General features: G+C 41.0%; 1 protein-coding gene across 3 annotated transcripts in view; it reads left to right on the top strand.

Moving 5' to 3' along the window:
* CSMD1 (CUB and Sushi multiple domains 1) overlaps window positions 1-17,617 on the top strand; it is a 1,996,605-nt gene that overhangs the window by 951,882 nt on the left and 1,027,106 nt on the right. For all 3 annotated transcript variants that reach the window (XM_027049973.2, XM_027049974.2, XM_053217751.1), the window contains one exon: window positions 16,992-17,186. In XM_027049973.2, the coding sequence (XP_026905774.1) occupies window positions 16,992-17,186 (195 nt within the window). The remainder of the gene's footprint in view (window positions 1-16,991; window positions 17,187-17,617) is intronic.

The raw sequence follows: 17,617 nt of genomic DNA, 5'->3' as shown, positions 1-17,617 counted from the left end.
GTTATTTGAATTCAACTTGCGCTTCTATAAGTTGGTGATGAGCGAAATATTTATCAAGTTGATGGCAAAGATCCTCCTTACCGATTCTGGGCTGTGAGACTGTCTGAATTGTCTTCCTATGGAGACCCTCTCCGTATCTCTACCTGGTTGAAATACGTGATCTATGTAGAGAGAAAGGCTGGATTTGGTGTTTTCTGGCCAGCTCCCTCAGATTTGGAGAAGCCCATTAAACAGCGGTTTGTTTCTCACTGTGCCCCCAATCGTGGTGCCAGATGACCAGTCTTGCAGTAAGCACACTCTTCGTTATAATACACTGTGGATCCCTGATAGCTCATAGCACATAGATCTTCAGCAATTACGTTACATACAAAGAACATGCATGTGAACGTAACCGGAAAAGACCCTGTGCATACCGTGTGCTCGGTAAATGTCAGTGCCACTGCCCAGTCTTGTTCCAAGTGGCAGTCTGCACTATGTCTGACACACCCCTTGCCCAGGTGTCCCCATACTTACCTGGCTCCCCCACACCTGTGACGTTCTACCCCACTGTAGCCAGCACTTGTGTCTCTTTGACTTGACCACTGTTCATCTTCTCTGTAGATTATTTTTATAAACTGGTCTTTGCTGCTGCAGAAGAATGCTGTTCCCCGTCTTATCAGACTCTCCTTGATCTGCATGCCGACCCACAACGTCACGTTGCACTTAGTACTTCGGAGAAAACCGAGAGCACTCGCTTGCAACACCAGACTACTGTTTGTGTCTCTTGTCTCTGGTCCTTCAGAGTTGCATTTTGTGCTAGGTCGCGGACAATGGGACATCTGCTTTATAGTTTTAGAGTGCTTTCGATTCTGCCACGGCATTTTCAACCTTGCAGCTTCATTTAACTAAATTATGCCATGGGATTTAATCAGCCCTCCAGGAGCGTGCCAAAATTTAAAGAAATGACCTCATTGGACTTTACTTGGCCTTATCTTTCTCGACCCTTCAGAACTTAGGCTTTGCCAGACCTTGGAAGGAATGCACAAAGTGTGCCATTGTGCCCACCAGCCTTCCTACTTAGGAAGCCGAAGCTCACAGTGCAGGTTTGCAGCAAACTTCTGGTGCTTTCTTCTCTCCGTGTCTCTTTCCTTTTTTCCCTGGTTCTCCCTTTCACGAATGCTGCCCTAACTCAGGGCAGTTCACTTCAAAACCAAGGAGGAGAAAGAACTTCTAACATCTTACAGGGCTGAGTTTCCAGGTTCCCCATACTTTTAACTTCAGGCCATGTTACTTCCTCCCTGCTGATCCGTGGCCTCTCTTTTTCCAAACAGGCAAGTCCTAATCACTGATGTGAATGTCAGTCAATTCAAGATGTATGTACAAGCAGCTTTGTGTTTATTCTTGGAGTACTAGAACTTCTATCTGAGTTGTAGGACCTTTCCTAAAAAGTTAATAGGCATTTCAGATAAAGACTCTGAATCCCACTTCTTAGGAAATCAGAATTTCCCACCCGAGGCCAATTTGAGCATTTACTCATTCAATAATGAAATCATTTATTCAATATGTAGTTTATGGAGTCTCCACTGTATGTTAAGTGTTATTGTAGGTACTGTGGATGGAAAGGTGAATCACAGAGCTAGGCCTTCTGCTCTCATTCTGCTAGTTTAGAGTAGCAATAGTACCTGGAAGAAACTAAACCGTGAAAGGGTACAGAAGAGTAGAAGGCAAGGATGGAGTGATTATAGGTAAACTGACCAGAAGAGACTTCTGCAAAATGATGGTAGCTGACCTGAACCACGAACAGTAGGAAAACTCGTGTAAAAGTCTGGGTTGAGGGGGCTGATACAAGCAGTTTAATATAGACTGCAAAGTCACAGATGAGGGAAAGGGCTTTGTGTCATCTAGGAGAACCATAGAGAAAGGCCTATGAGACTGACGCATGATGAATCTTTTAGGGGCTACAGTCAGAGAAGTATTGAGGGGCTAGACTACACTGGGCATTACGGTCCCTGGTAAGGGGTTTGGGATTTATTCCAGTGCTCTAGAATATACTGGAATGTATTCAGTAGGGGAGTGCCACACCTGACTAGTGTCCTAGAAAGTCCCCTTTTCGCCATGCTGAAAATGGACGGTAAAGTACACAGGCATAGGCACAATTAGAATATCAAAGAGGACTAGAAAAAAAAAAAGGTGCAGCGGATTTAAGGTTAGAGCCATAGACGTGGAGAAAAGGGGTGGGACTCTGACAATGAGCGGCATCTACAAGACTGAAATCAAAGGGGACCCTCTGAAGGCACTGGACTCTGGCTGGGAAGTTGCTTGTGTTTTCTGCTCGCTGGGGTTTGGGCTAACAGTTCTTAATTTTTTTTTTTTTAATGTTTACTTATTTTTGAGAGAGAGAGAGTGTGAGCAGGGGAGGGGCAGAGAGAGGGAGACAGAGAATCCGAAGCAGGTTCCAGGCTCTGAGCTGTCAGCACAGAGCCCGACCCCGGGCTCGAACTCACAAACTGTGAGATCACGACCTGAGAACTGTGAGATCATGCCCTGAGCCGAAGTTGGATGCTTAACCAATTGAGCCACTCAGGCACTCCTACGGTTGTTAAGCCAGCACGCGCATACACTGGAAATGAGAATTGAGTAAGTGGATGGCGAGCGTGGGGACAAGGTCCTCCCTGCTGGAGTGGGAGTTTACAGATCAGCAAGGGAGGAGGCTGGGATGAAATAAAGACCACAGGTCAGCAGGCCACCTGCACATCAGATGTAAACTGAGAGGCGATTATGAGGGATGCAGGCTTCCCTGATGTCATCAGGGGGGTAGAACCCATGTCTACAGTGCAGCTGTTTCCATATTGAAAGCACTCATTAAGGTGGACCCCAGTTTCCTGTGGGTGACAACTCCACAGAGCTGAGTCAAACCAGTCAGGATGGTTTCGGGGATGAGAAACGGGCGTGGGGTCTGAATCAGACAAGGGGGACTTAGAAAGGAGCCTCCATCTTGGATTTTGCCCTTTTACTTCCTCATCTTGATTACCTGCCCCTCAGTCATGCAGGAATTTGGGGAAACAGCCCCTTGTGTACCGTGTATACCATTTAATTACTGCTAGCTCACCTCCTTCTCAGCCCAAGAATTACATTTAAATAATTACACTTATAAATGATATATACAAAATGATTTAAAAACCATATAGAATTATATATTACATATTAATTTTACATTATATATTATATTATGTATTAATATAATCTACATTATATATTACATTATATATTAATTTTACATTTATTGGTATATTAATATATTTATTATTATATTACATAATATTACATAATATAATATTATTATAACATTACATTTATTAATATATTAATATATTAAAATATTGATATATATTAATATTTACATTATATATTACATTATATATTAATTTTATCCTTACAGTGGTTTTTTTTGTGATGACAGAATTGCAGTAAAACTTGGGTTTCTGAGCATAATTCATTCCAGAAACACACTGGTCACCCAAAGCATTCGTAGAGCCGAGGGAATTTCAAGAACCATTGGCTGACTTGTGATCACGTGACATTCGGTGTTGCCTGCTACCCGTACTGCAAGACATCACTCGTTTATCAAGTTGAAATTTATTAGAAATGTTTGCTGGGCGTATGGAACACTCGCAGAACAAGTTACTCAGAATCCAAGGCTTTGCTGTATTTAGAATCAACAATAGGTGTTCAGAAGTTGGCAGAAGTTGCAGTCTGATATATATCAGACTTCATATATATCAGACTTTGCATATAAATAATATCTATTGTATATATATATATATATATATATATATCTGTTATTTGGATATATATGTGACAGACAAATATGATTTACCTGTTGCAAAAGATGCTTTTTCATAAAGCTTGAGCTATTAATATGAATTCAATCATGAAAAAAGCTTTTAGGTTCAAATTAATATGAAAATCATAAATTAGTAATATACCAACGCCTGCTAAGCTGAAACTGTTTATATCCATAGCTTTAATTTAAGACTATTTTTAGAAGGTAACTGCCAGCACATAAAAGAAAAATTAAATCAGGTTAGACTGAGTGACAGCCAAGAATTCATCAATTAGAAATAACATATGATGCCACATGACTTTATAAATTGTTAAGCCCCTTTTATTATTTCCCATACAAATACGTGTTAAAATTAGAAGTGATTTTAAAGTTTAATCTTCACAAAACCCAAATTTTCTACCCGAATAAAATTGTAGAACCCTTGTTTTAAATTAGGTTCATTTTCTTAAATAGGAATTTAGTATACTTGATTTGAATTACTCCAATGTATATATTTGGTATGCAATTTATAAGAAGTGTGTGTGTTTATATGACATAAGTATAGCCATAAAGGTGTTCATTTAAGAAAATAAAAAGGCTAAAAGTAATGTCCAGAACCAGAAAGGGAAAGTGGCTGATGAAGTAAGCTATCCCTTGTAATGTCTGAAAATCACCTCCGTGTACGTCGTCTAGTCCTTGTATTTTATAGGTCACTTGTGTTCTCATGTTTTATTTTAGTCTTTGGATCTTATGGCTATTGCTTTGAGTGCTGGTTTGTCTCCTTAATGTTATTTCTGCTCTCATCTTCTTCCTACGGGCAGCTTGCCTTTTTTCGAAGTCACCGCTAATAGCACGCGTATTACTGAGTTTGCTTCGGAAAAGTTGTCTCCTCTACCTTTGAACCCTTACTGGCACTGCTTCCTGTGGTCGCTTGCTCTCCTTCAGGCTCAGCTGGCTCGTCACCTGTTCGCTCAGGGCTTCCACTGGGCATCAGGAGCTTTGTCAGATTCCTCCTAGCCAGTTCCCTCCCACCTGCTGTCACCGCTTTCCATTGATTAGCACTAACTCAGCACTGGTCTAAATTATAGTGTCCTTGAAACATTTCATCCGCTCATATCACACACACATGATAGTCTTCTCATCTGCCTCCCTCTGCAAGGATAACCTTCCTTTCGTAATGTCGGGAAAAAGTAAGAGACCGCCTCCCTCTGTGTTTTTGGGGTGGTGGGTGCTACAGCTGGTTGGCCACCGTCTCTGCTCCTCTGAGCTGGGCCCCAGTGCTCTTGTGTCATTCCACGTCCACGCCCAGGGTGGCAGTAACGAAGGGCATCATGCAGAAGAAGGACACGCTACCTTTCTTCCCACCGCCTTCTTTGTTATCTGTAAACTATCCCTTGAAAGATTTTCCTCACAGCTTTTCTTATAAACCCGAAGATAGTTTAGGTATAGCATAGGAAATTAAAAAACAAAAAACAAAAAACACCTTAATGAACTTGATGTTAAAGATGGGTAGTTTCAGATCCCATGCTGAAATTTTTAAGAATAGAATTAAACTTTCATGGGGGGGAGGTCTGGTAGCTGGAATCTCTTGCCTGAGACCCGCTCCAGAAATTGGTCCCTGCCTAAGTTCCCACCTTGTGTCGGGTGACACCTGTCCAGGGAACAGCCCACATCTGACACGGGGCTGTGCTGCCGAAAAGGCTGTAATTTGAGGCAGCGCTGAGAGACCAGCTCAGCCCCAGAACCTCCCGTGGGACCGGCTGAGGCCTCTGTCATGACCGCACGACATACACTTAATGTCTCTCTCTGCCCAGTCCGGCTTCCTGCCCTCCCCCACAGGTGCACCCTGCAGGCCCCACCAGGTCACCTGCTGTGCTCCAAGCTCTGTGTCAGCAGCCTCTCCCAGGGAACCAGGCCATAGTTCTGCTCACTTACCTGGAGAAATACATGAGACCTAGATTGAGTCATGTTTCCAGGGACTCGGCATATCATTGGTAGGATCACAGGGAAAAAGGAAGCTGGCTGATCCTGGCCACTCTCTTTCCTCCTCTGGAGGGGGTCACTGGCCTCACAGATGAGCCTCTATAATTCTATCAAGTCGAGTCTCTTTTGTGGTCAAGAACCCTAGACCTAGAGTTTGGAATAGAAGAAAGTTGGATGGGTTTTTCTGTGGCTTGTCTTAAGACCATACCCTACTAAGGAAACGATAAATAAGAAACACATTCTGTTTAATCTTTATGTTTTGCATTAATGTTCGAAGACACTCTCTCAGATTTTCCCCTTGGTATTCCCATTTTTCAATTTGTGGGAAGAAGTGTTGAGAAAGACATCAGAACTTAGATGCCTTTGAAATACTGGCAGCTGCGCAAAATCATCAACTTTTACAATGGGAGAGTCACCTGCCTATCCTCGTGTGTGTCACTATTAAGATGAACACGGAAATAGGATATCGCAAAGGGAGACACAGCGGGCAAGACAGAACAAGAACCCAGTTTCTGGATCTCCAGCTTGTTAAATCAAGAGTTAGATACTTAACCGACTGAGCCACCCAGGTGCCCCTGGTCACACCTTCTTTACAGATAAGGTTGGGTTTAACGATGCCTCTCTGGGAGAGTTGTGAGGATTAGCGGCAGCATGTAAGGCATCTGAGTGCTGACACGATGCCTAGCAGTGGTCACCATTATTATTTTTCATAATTAAATCTGTAATTGGGAACCCTGAAATAAATGTACACCGTCACCTACAGCCCGCCACTGGTAAGCCGGTGAAATACGTCCAGGCTTCCATAACTCCAGTGTGACCAGTCTGCGTTCCTTCCGCCTTTTCTTGATGTCCACCCAGCGGCCCCTGCAGACCACCCGCACGGGCGAGTGCTTTCCAGAACCTCTGCCACCAAAGCGTTTCCTGTCTCCACGCTTCGTGTTTGGCCTGTTTGCAGCTCCTTTCCAGAAGTCTACTGGAGATAGAGGCAGACACAGAGAGGGACACGGACAGGGAGATAGATGCTTTTCCTCCTTTAAGATGCTTCTTTGGTTCAGACATTCACAGATCCTGCTTCCTCTCTCGGAACTGGGTATGAGCTTCCTCGCGGGTTCTGAAGCCACTTGAGTCCTCATGTGCTACCTCCCAGACTGCAAGCCACCTCTCAGTGGGGTTTGTGGCCTCAGCACATTTGGGGCCTCATCGCTAATAACAACAACTTGGGACGCAGTGAGGAGTGCTTGGAGGAGGGGGCGTGAAATCTATTGACATTGTTTTTTAACAATGCTATTGAGGGATAATGCCTACTTTTGTCTTCAGTGTTTATTTCTTTGGGTTCATTGGTTTTTTTCCTTTTCAGGCTACTCATGCTGGAGACCTAAAGAGATTTGTTCTCGATCTTTCTTCTTTTAGGTTATAAATGTTGTATGCTATAAATTTCCACCTGAGCATAGTTTTTGATGCACCCTAAACACCATGCTTTTTTACCATGTCAGTCTAGCTCAAATATTTTCAAATATCCCTTATTTTATTATAAGGTGATGGATAGGGCTGTTCAAGCCTGCTATCTCTTGATTTTCTGTAGACTGGTTCTTTCAGTTGCAAGACTAGTGTGGAAATCTCCAACTGTAATTGGGGGGTTATCCATTTATTTTCTTGTAGTTCTTTTTTTAATGTGTATTAGTTTTTGAGAAAGAGAGAGGGAGTGTGAGCAGATAGGTGAAGAGAGAGAGGGAGAGAGAGGATCTGAAGCAGGCTCTGTGCTGACAGCAGACAATGCGGGGCTCAAACTCGGGAACCGCAAGATCATGACTTGAGCCAAAGATGGGTTCGTAACCAGCTGAGCCACCCACGCGCCCCTCTTGAAGTTCTATCAGTATTTACATCATGTGTTTTGAAGCTTTCTTATTAAGCTCACACATTCTTAGGATTATCATGTTCACACTTCTGTCATTATGAAATAAGCTTCTTTGTCCCTTCTTTGCATTAAAACTGTTGTGTGTACTATTAACATAGCAACTTGAGCATTTAAAAAAATTTTTTTTCTCAATGTTTATTTTTGAGAGGGAGAGAGAGAAAGAAAAAGAGGGACAGAGTAAGAGGAGGGGAGGGGCAGAGAGAGGGAGACACAGAATCCGAAGCAGGCTCCAGGCTCCCAGCTGTCAGCACAGAGCCCGATGCGGGGCTCAAACGAACCATGAGATCGTGACCTGAGCCGAAATCAGATGCTTAACTGACTGAACTACCCAGGCACCCCAGCAACTTGAGTATGTTTTTAATTAACGTTACTGTTCTTTCGGTCATGTTCCCCAACACTTTGCTTCTATCTGCTTGTGTATTTGTATTCCGAGTGTGTGTGCCTATGCCTAGTTAACATGTCCAATCTTTACTTGCGCACATGGGATACAGTTAATATACCAGTTTTAATATCACCTACTAATGGAACCCTCTGTGTCGTTTCTGGCTAATTTTTGTTTTCCTCATTATGAATTGTATTTCCTTGCTTTCTTGCAAGTTTGGTAATTCTTGGTTGGACAACAGACCTGGTGAATCTTATTTCGGTGGCTGTGGCCTATTTTTGTATTCTCAAAAACATTCTTGAGCTTACTTCTCGAATGCAGCTGCGTTTCTTGTAACTGGTCCTTACGGAGATTGCTTTTGAAGGCTGGATGAAGGCTGAAGCAAGTCGAGAGTCTGGGGCGACAATTTTAAGTAGATGGTCACTCACCTAAGGTCTCTGCAGATTGGGTCCTGCAGGTGCAGTGACCGCGACAGGCAGTGCTGGATGCCTCACTAGCCTCTCCCTCCTCTGAGCTTGTGCTCGTAAGATTTCTAATAAGGGTCATGCAGCACTTTACTCCACAATGATCTTTTTCTCCACTACTGACCTTCTAGCCTTCTCAGGACTCCGTTTTCTGCCCACTGAGCGATGAAGTTTCTGCTCTGACCCTGGAAGAGGCAGTCTTCTAAGCCCCAGGAGAATTATGAGCACTCTTGTGTATGATTTTTCAGTAACACTTTCACTAGCCTTAGGTAGTGTCCCTGACATAAACAGGTCAGTACTCACCTCGGACGCATGCAACAGGGCCCTCTGTGGGTCTGTGGGGTCCTCCCTCTGTGCCGTGACTTTTAGTTTCCTTGACTCCCCCTCCCCCACCTCTGTCCTCATTCATGGAGACTGCTGGCCCAACCTGGGTCCCCCTGCCCCGTGCCTTGGGCCCGCAACTCTCCTCAGACGGTAAGTCCGGAGAAATTGTAGACACTCTGTCATTTATTTCCCGTCTCTCAGGGATCATGTCCCAGCACAGCATGATGTCCAATGCTTTGAGAGCCCTTTTATTTTTTCATAGATATTGACTTTTTTTTTTTTAATTTAATTGGATTAAGACAGGAAGGGAAATCCAACCCTTGATACACCACCCTGGCCAAGTGAGGAAATGCTCTAGTGAGTTTTCAATCCTTATTTACTTGAATTACCAAATGAGCCATGACCAAGAACAAATTTGGAGCTGTTTCCTAGAATCGATCTAATTCAATGTGTTCACCACACCTCATGGTATTTAATGTGACATTTAACCTCTGGAGAGGACGGCGTCATCCTCATTGCGTGAATATCATGTGTTAGAGCACCATCAGAGTGGTATTTGACACAGGGATGAGTTCTTTCTGAGCAGTTTTTGAGTGGTTTCTAGTTTCCTTGCTCTTGAAGCCAACATCTAAGAGGACTTGTGGTTGTATTTGTTTACAATTCCTTTGCAGATGTTAGAACTACCTTCACCTTAGCTTTACATAAATATTCAGACACTTGCAACTGATTGAACATCCATTTATTGATTATAAACTTCACTTTTGGGAAGAAGAAAGAAAAATGGCCATAAAAATAATTTACAAGTTGGGGCATCTAGGTAGCTCAGTGGGTCAAGCACCAACTCTTGATTTTGGGTCAGGTCATAATGTTACAGTTGGTGGGATCGAGTCCCACACTGCACCCTGCACTGGCAGTGTAGAGCCTACTTGGGATTCTCTCTCCCTCTCTCCCTCTCTCTCTGCCCCCCACCTTTCAAAAATAAATAAATATTAAATTTTTTATAAAATGATTTACAAGTTAATGACCATGTCCATAATGTACAATGTGGCTTGAGTATATGCACAGTTACCTGATAATGTATGCATCATTTCCTCTTTGAAAATTCCAGTACAATTGAAAAGTACATCTTGTGTTGTTCCTTATTGCTATGCTCTTTTTGTATGTCAATCACTTACGATGACTTTTCAACCTTCGATATTACCAGGCATCCATTTTTCCATGACTGTTTCTAAGCTTGACTACTGGGCTCTCTGCGTGGTCTGACTCTTAACTTTGGGTCATTTTTCTTTTGAGTTGAATGACTGTTTGCCTGACTCCCTAATTTCGGGCATTAGTCTACAGGATTTAACTCTGGGCTCCCAGCCTCTTTTCCTTCAGCTCCTTCCACTGCTGTTCTTCCAGTCAGAAGAAACTTAGCAGTATTTGTAGTCCTTTTCTTGTGGACTCTAGGGTATGCAAATAGACACACTGCACAGATTTAAAACAAAAAGTGCTGGGGCATCCAACTGCAGCTCAAATCATGATCTCACGGTTCGTGAGTTCAAGCCCCTCGTCGGGCTCTGTGCTGACAGCTCGGAGTCTGGAGCCTGCTTCGGATTTTGTCTCTCCCTCTTTCTGCCCCTTCCCTGTTCACACTCTGTCTGTCTTTCTCCCTCAAAAAATAAGTGAACATTTAAAAACTTGAAAAAGATTAAAACAAAAAGCATAATATGCTCAGAACTAAATTTATTACGTTGCATCATCGGCCGTCATGTTCATATTTATGCATTCTCTTTTGCTGAGTCACCATCTATAAGTTCTTCCTAAGGTTGCTGCTTCCTCCTCAATAGGTAACTCTTGATCTGTTGGGGGTTTTTGTGTCATCGTTTTGTAGTAACTTCTACCTGAATCAATGCCTGTGTTGTTTAGGATGGCAAAGGCCCGGCTATTCCGGCTCCAGATTAGTGCAGTTTAGACAACATCTGCCTTTGACTTAAAAATAGAAGGCCATGAAAGGATCCATTGCAGAGAGTTAAGTGATATAATAACCTATGTTGTTATATCAAACATAGCTCCATTGAGAACACTAGGGATGTAAAGACATTTTATCTTCATTATTTCTTTTGATGTTGACCTGCTCATAAGAAAGTTTATTGTAGGGGCGCCTGGTGGCGCAGTCGGTTAAGCGTTCGACTTCAGCCAGGTCACGATCTCGCGGTCCGTGAGTTCGAGCCCCGCGTCGGGCTCTGGGCTGATGGCTCGGAGCCTGGAGCCTGTTTCCGATTCTGTGTCTCCCTCTCTCTCTGCCTCTCCCCCGTTCATGCTCTGTCTCTCTCTGTCCCAAAAATAAATAAACGTTGAAAAAAAAAAAGAAAAAAAAAGAAAGTTTATTGTAGTCTGAAGGGTAGAAATTCTGGATCCACCATGTGCAAATCCTACCACCAGTATTTACTGGCTGTGTGGCCATGAAGAAATTACTTAACTTCTCTTTGCCACAGTTTCCTCCTCTATAAAAACAGGATAATAATAATAATAGTATTTATTTCATACATACTGTGTGTGTGTGTGTGTCTGTGTGTGTGTGTGTTTACCTCTTAAAACAGTGTCTAGTTCATAGTGTGTGCTATATGAGTATTACTACTATAATAAAACATGAATAATAGGTAGAATTAATATGGCTTCAAATAGAACTGGGATGTCTTTCTCCTTGGCTCTCCATTTTAATAACCATGTTCCCATTTTAGAGATGATATTGACACCCCACACACAGACTTTTTTCTAGCTTTATTGTTTCTGAAGCTGGTATATATTAGAACCACTGTATATTTTAAAACTTCCATTATTTCCCTAAAAGTTTCCATGGTGCTTTAGAATTGGGAAAATAAGAATTGTAAATGTATTATCGATCATTCATTCTGTCCCAATTGTGCTGGTAGCTGTTCAATCTGCATTGTTTCATTTATGTTTCACACATACCCATCAGTCGCTTTGATTTTCATCCCTCCTGCCCCCCTGTCAAGACATGGAAACTGAGATTTGGATAATTTGTCCAAAACTGAACAGTCTGTTTCTGAAGGAGAAGCACAAGTCTGTCTGATAGCCCATCCCTTTCCCATAACCCGTGCGATAGACTTTCCTTGCTACAGACATATTTGACTACTTCCCTTGTTTAGAGATGAACTTTCCACTCTAATTTGGCCAAATCTTACCACTTTTAAATATACCTAACTCTAACACCCTTTTTTAATTCTCCTGTTATAGCTTCTGTCACTTTTCAAAGTAATGGTGTTCATGCAGTATCTCACCTCCACCATGAAGACCGTGACTTTAGAAGCAGAAAGCATTCATCGCTGCCTACCGGGAAATCCTCATGATCTTTGAGACATGTAACTACGGTCTCTCCATCTTCTTGTTTCAGAAACTGCCCATGATTTTGAGAGTTTGTACCAAGAATAGATGTCAGGTTTCAAGACTTGGAAATCTGATTTTTAAAGTGTTTCTGAAAATTATATAACCATATTTTTCTAACCCTTCCCAAATTTTGTGGTTGGGGGTGGTGGGGGGGAGGGGGGACGTTGCAGAGCACACAGTCCGCAGACAAGCGCATCTCTTATCATTAGTTTACATTTCAACTGTTGTGTGTCAGGTGGGTATTTGAAGTTTTATTTCCTTGAGCTGCAGTGAGAGTCCAGGAAAGGCAAAGTGTAAACAAAGAGCCTGACATTTACCCTCTGGGACCTGGTTTCCAAATGATCGCGCCCAATGAAATTCCATTGGTTGTGCACAGGCTGTGAAAAATGCTGCCTCTCTTCTGATGAATTTCAGACTTCTGTTCACTGGTCTTTTGGCCATCCATAATGAATATTAATGCTGTACTTTATTTTGGCATCATGTTTTCGCTTTTCTTCTGGAAGAGGATTTGATATGACATCCATTTCATCGTTTAAACAGTTGGGTTAAAGGTTGACGTGATAGCCTAATGAGGTCACTGAGTTGTGACCATATGCACTTGCCAAATCAAGAGCGTTATGGAGGGAATTTCCATGAGGGTAATTAGAATGACAACCCGTGTTTCAAGCCCTGGGTATACAAACTTGGCTTCATGAGATCTGGTGGAATGAGGTCTGCCATGGGAAGAAGGAACTGTGCCCTGAGAGCCTTTCAAGAAAACGCTTTCCCATTACCAAATGTATGCACTGGGTGCTGAATTCCCATTACCCAAATAAGAATTTCTTTCTTAAACATCCATGGGAAAGAGTGCAAATGACTGCAAGGGAGGATTTAAGGGAATTAAAATTAGAGTTCAAGTCAATTCAATAAGTATTTACTAAATACTTAATGTGTACTCATTACCATGGGAGACACAAAGGGACATTCATGATCTTCAGGGAAACTGGGTAAAAAATTAGTTAAAATGAAGTTGGCAGAAATGCCATTCGGGTTGAGTTTATTTTACAGTAGTTTTTCCCAGCCCCTGGATCTTTGGCAAGTTTTACATGTCTTTGTCTTAAATCTTTGCATAGAGCTATAATTATTTTCATCCATTTTTTTTTCACAGTTGAGGGTTTTTGATAATGGCTTAATGAACTTGAAAATGTTTTTATAATATGTGCATTTTTTGCTGTGTTCTTTGAAACTGGAAGTTAATATTTGAATTCATCTTCAACTTTTTCTATTTGCGTGTTGCAATTGTTCACATTAAAACTTTAATATTTTTCCCTAAAATCATAAATTATTCCCCAAATTCCCCAAATCATAAACTTATAATTTTGTCCCACCAACCAGTGACTTTAAACCTTAAAAGTTAGTTTTTAATCACTTTTTCCCATTTGCTAAGTTATTTTGCCTTGTAAAATGTTAATTCATTTTAAGCCTCTGCATCCTGTTTACATTTTTAGCTAAATCGGGAGAAAAGTGGCTTAAAGTGACAATTTGTTGCTGATTCATTGTTTCTGAAATGTCACCTCATTCAGTTGGTTCTTGAAAACTCATTTGCTTTTTTTCTGTTTCCGTCAGGCTACAAACTGTGACTCTTAGTTGTACATAGATCTAGAAGAATACATGAGGTACACTACATTCATATTCATATTTAGCACTTGATTGAGCAAATATAGATTTAGCAAGTTCCTGCTGAGAGCTGGACATTATTCTAGACACCATATAGACACAGATGTAAGGGCAATTCCAGGTCTAAACGGGAGGTGGTCGGTTGCAATGTAATCCAATGGTAGAGTCACACAGAGCGGGTATTTTGAGACCTGCATTGACTCGTTCAATCCTCACACTGTGCCCCGTGAAATAAATACTGATGAAGGCACGTTTTTGGTAGATTAACAGAGCTAATAAGAGAGCAAAAGAAGAGTCTTAAATCCCATTCTCTTTCTGTTCCATTTTGGTGTTGGTTGAAAACAAGGCTGTGCAAATAATACGTGTTGGGTGAACGTTTTCTGAATTTGAATGCAATTGTCAAGATGTTAAAATAAAGACAAATCTGTAGACAGGAACAAAAAAGGAGATGTCTAAGGTGCCCGGGAACAGTTGACAGAAGGGGAGGCAGAGATGCCCATCTCTGCACAGGGCTTTGATGGGCATGAGCGGCACCATAGTCACTGCTCTCCCTGGAAGCCTGACCCCCACACCTGAGGAAGATCCCTTACGTCTTCCGTGCTATTTGAGATGTGATGTGCATTCTGGGCACGATACATCGTCCACCTACTGTGATTTTTTTCCTTTGGCAGTCAATACTTTTTAACATCTGCATTGTATCCTATTAAATATAGCTCTCTTAGCTTGATGATCTAGAATGGCCAAAATTCTTTCCTTCCTGAATTTCATCATTTGTCTGTTTCCAACTGTTCCATTAGACTCTGTTAAAAGTTTTAAGGCATGGATGTTTTCTTTTCAGAAGTCTGCTTGGGGAGATCCTTATTTTCAGGAATGATTTTTCTTTTTGTATCTCTTAAGCATTTCAAAGTCCATGCAATTATACACTTCCCAGCAATTATCAGTGCACAGTCAAGTTTTACATAAGGCGTTTCACATTTCTTTAAATGTAGTAAATGGGTATCACACAGATAATACAGAATGATGTTTGTTCATGCAGCAGCCACATCGTGTGATCTCTTTCCTATTGTACTTTGGTTACTGTGGTCTTTCTGTACAAAAGTCAATTATGTTATCTGTGCAAAAGCTAATCGTTAAAAATGATTTCTTGCTGTTTTTAATAGACAAATGGATAGAAAAGTTGTACAGGCCACATTCAACTTTCAGAATGGCTCATTTGTCTTTTCCAGTTCTGAAAGCAGTCACGTGTAAAAGCTGATGTTAAAATTTTTTGACAGATTTACACTGATAATTCTTGCCTTCGGGGAGACCATTTTCTGGACACAATCTAAAGTGAATATGTATCTTCTAATAAGTCTTAGCACTTAATGAACATAATAAAGGCCCTTGAAAAAAATGGCAAGGAAGGATTTGTTAATTCTGAATATTCTTGGACAAGGAAGAAAAACACCGAAAGCATTCATATGTACATAGTTCCCCCACCCCTACCTCTCTCTCTCCATTGATGGTAGAAATTCAGCCCTGCCTTGCCTGTCTCTGGCTGTCAGATCCCTAGCTTCTGTCGGAGGGCAGACATCCTGAGTTATGAACTGAAATCATTTCTACCTTAGAAAAGCCAGAGACAGTTAAATGCCAAACAGTCTTTTTAAAGAACATTTTAAAAATACCCCTTGACTTAGCGATAGTGAATGTGGAATTAAATACAGACTTTCTTTTTTATAAAAGACAACAAAGAATATTGTGGATCATAGTGAACTATTTTCTATTGTGTTAAAGAGGTTTCTGTAGACTGGTTTCACAAACTATTTTTTAAAAACTAGAACTGAGAACCCTTTGACTATGTAGGCAGTGATTTCGTAAACATGTCAATATTAAATATCCAAGTGGTAGTGGTTGTTTTCTAAGTGTTTCTCTAAGCTTATTTTATACACATTTAAGTAATTTTGTAATAGAAATAATTTTGGAAATCACTTAAATTTCCTCTCCATTCACTGGGAAAGTTTTATTTTTCCATTTTTCAACCAAAGAAAACAGAGTATATTGCAATATTTATACATATATTCCAAAATACACTTCCAATGTCCATATTAAAAAAAGAAGGATAGACACATAAAATAATCAAATTGGTTTATTGGAAATGTTTTTTGGAACTCATTTCTTTTTTAAGTGATAGTCTCCTTGGTTTATTTCACTACATCATGATAGCTCTGACTTACTGGTCAGATGCGAAATTTAAACCAGAAAGATATAGACCATAACCAGCAGTCATCAACTTCACCCATGTAACCTAATAGTGAATCACCTAGGTTGGAAATTATGTTCGGAGTATGGAATGGTCTCCTATCGATGAGGTTTCAAGGCAGTTGAATTCTCAGGCAGAGTATCCTATCCACATAAAAAGCAAGCAGGTCAAGAAAGAACGGAATCAAGGCTTTCTTACAAGCAAATGAATATAATACTTGATTTGTCAAAACTGATGGCTAAAACTTCGTTGTGAATCAGACACTATAAATGCATGAACCTAACAGATAAGTTGGAATATACAAGTGGTGCATTTTTAAGCCTACCAGATTCACGAATGAAATCTTCCATTTATTCTTTAATTCAGTGATTTATCCATAAAATGTCAACTAACGTCGATTAGTGATGTGTATTTGGTTGTGCTGGTCCTAAAGCAGTGAAGATAAATATGGCATGAATATTCATCCGTGCTGTATTTCGGATAGCTGTCCATATCCTACCGTGTTATCTGTCTGCCAACTCCGTGAGACTGGAGAATCTCATAATTAGAAAAATAATGTAGACATCGTCTACAACACTGTATGCAGAACTGTATTTCTGCATCTTCTCAAACTGCATTTATTTATACTTTTAAAATACCCTTATAAAGGGTTAAATGGCAGACGTTATTAAAAAAAAGAATACATTTTCTCTATTTTTTCAGGGAAGATGAAAATGGTTTTGTGTTAGCTTTGCTAATCTGAATAGTTCAAATGCAGTGCAGGCTTTGGGCAATAAGTTGATCTCACCAGAAAAATCTCTCACTTTTCTGCCTTTCTCCTATTTCTCTTTTAATAGTTTTACCCAGCCATACATGTGGAAATCCCGGGGAGATACTGAAAGGAGTTCTCCATGGCACAAGATTCAACATAGGAGACAAAATCCGGTACAGCTGTCTCTCTGGCTATATCTTGGAAGGCCATGCGATTCTGACCTGCATCGTCAGCCCTGGGAATGGTGCTTCCTGGGACTTTCCAGCTCCATTTTGCAGGGGTACGTACCATATGACCACATGTGTCGTGAACCCAGACTAAGGCTTTGGTACTGATGGAATAAGTTTCCAGTAGACAAAAAGAATTCGCGTCCTGCTGGGTCTTACCATGCCAGCTTATTCTGTTCCTAGAAGTCAATGTTACATGTAACCCAGGAAGCCATCACTGGGCTCTGTAAAGCTGATAAGAAATTTACATGTGTTCCTTAAACATCCGAATTTTTCTTCGTTCTGTTTCTCACATTCTATGGCTTTCTGCATAATGTTATCACTTGCTGTCATAGCATGCTAAGATTTACCGTGCACATTGATGTCCTTCTTGATTGGACGGCTCCTTTTTTACATTTTGCTCTCATTAAAAATGACAGGCACCACTTGATAATTAAATTATTCCTTTTAAAGACTTTTTGAACACTCTTAGACCTTTCAAATA

Source organism: Acinonyx jubatus, chromosome B1 (assembly GCF_027475565.1).
Source record: "Acinonyx jubatus isolate Ajub_Pintada_27869175 chromosome B1, VMU_Ajub_asm_v1.0, whole genome shotgun sequence".
NCBI classification, from domain to species: domain Eukaryota; kingdom Metazoa; phylum Chordata; class Mammalia; order Carnivora; family Felidae; genus Acinonyx; species Acinonyx jubatus.
This window is presented reverse-complemented; position numbering and strand designations above follow the sequence as displayed.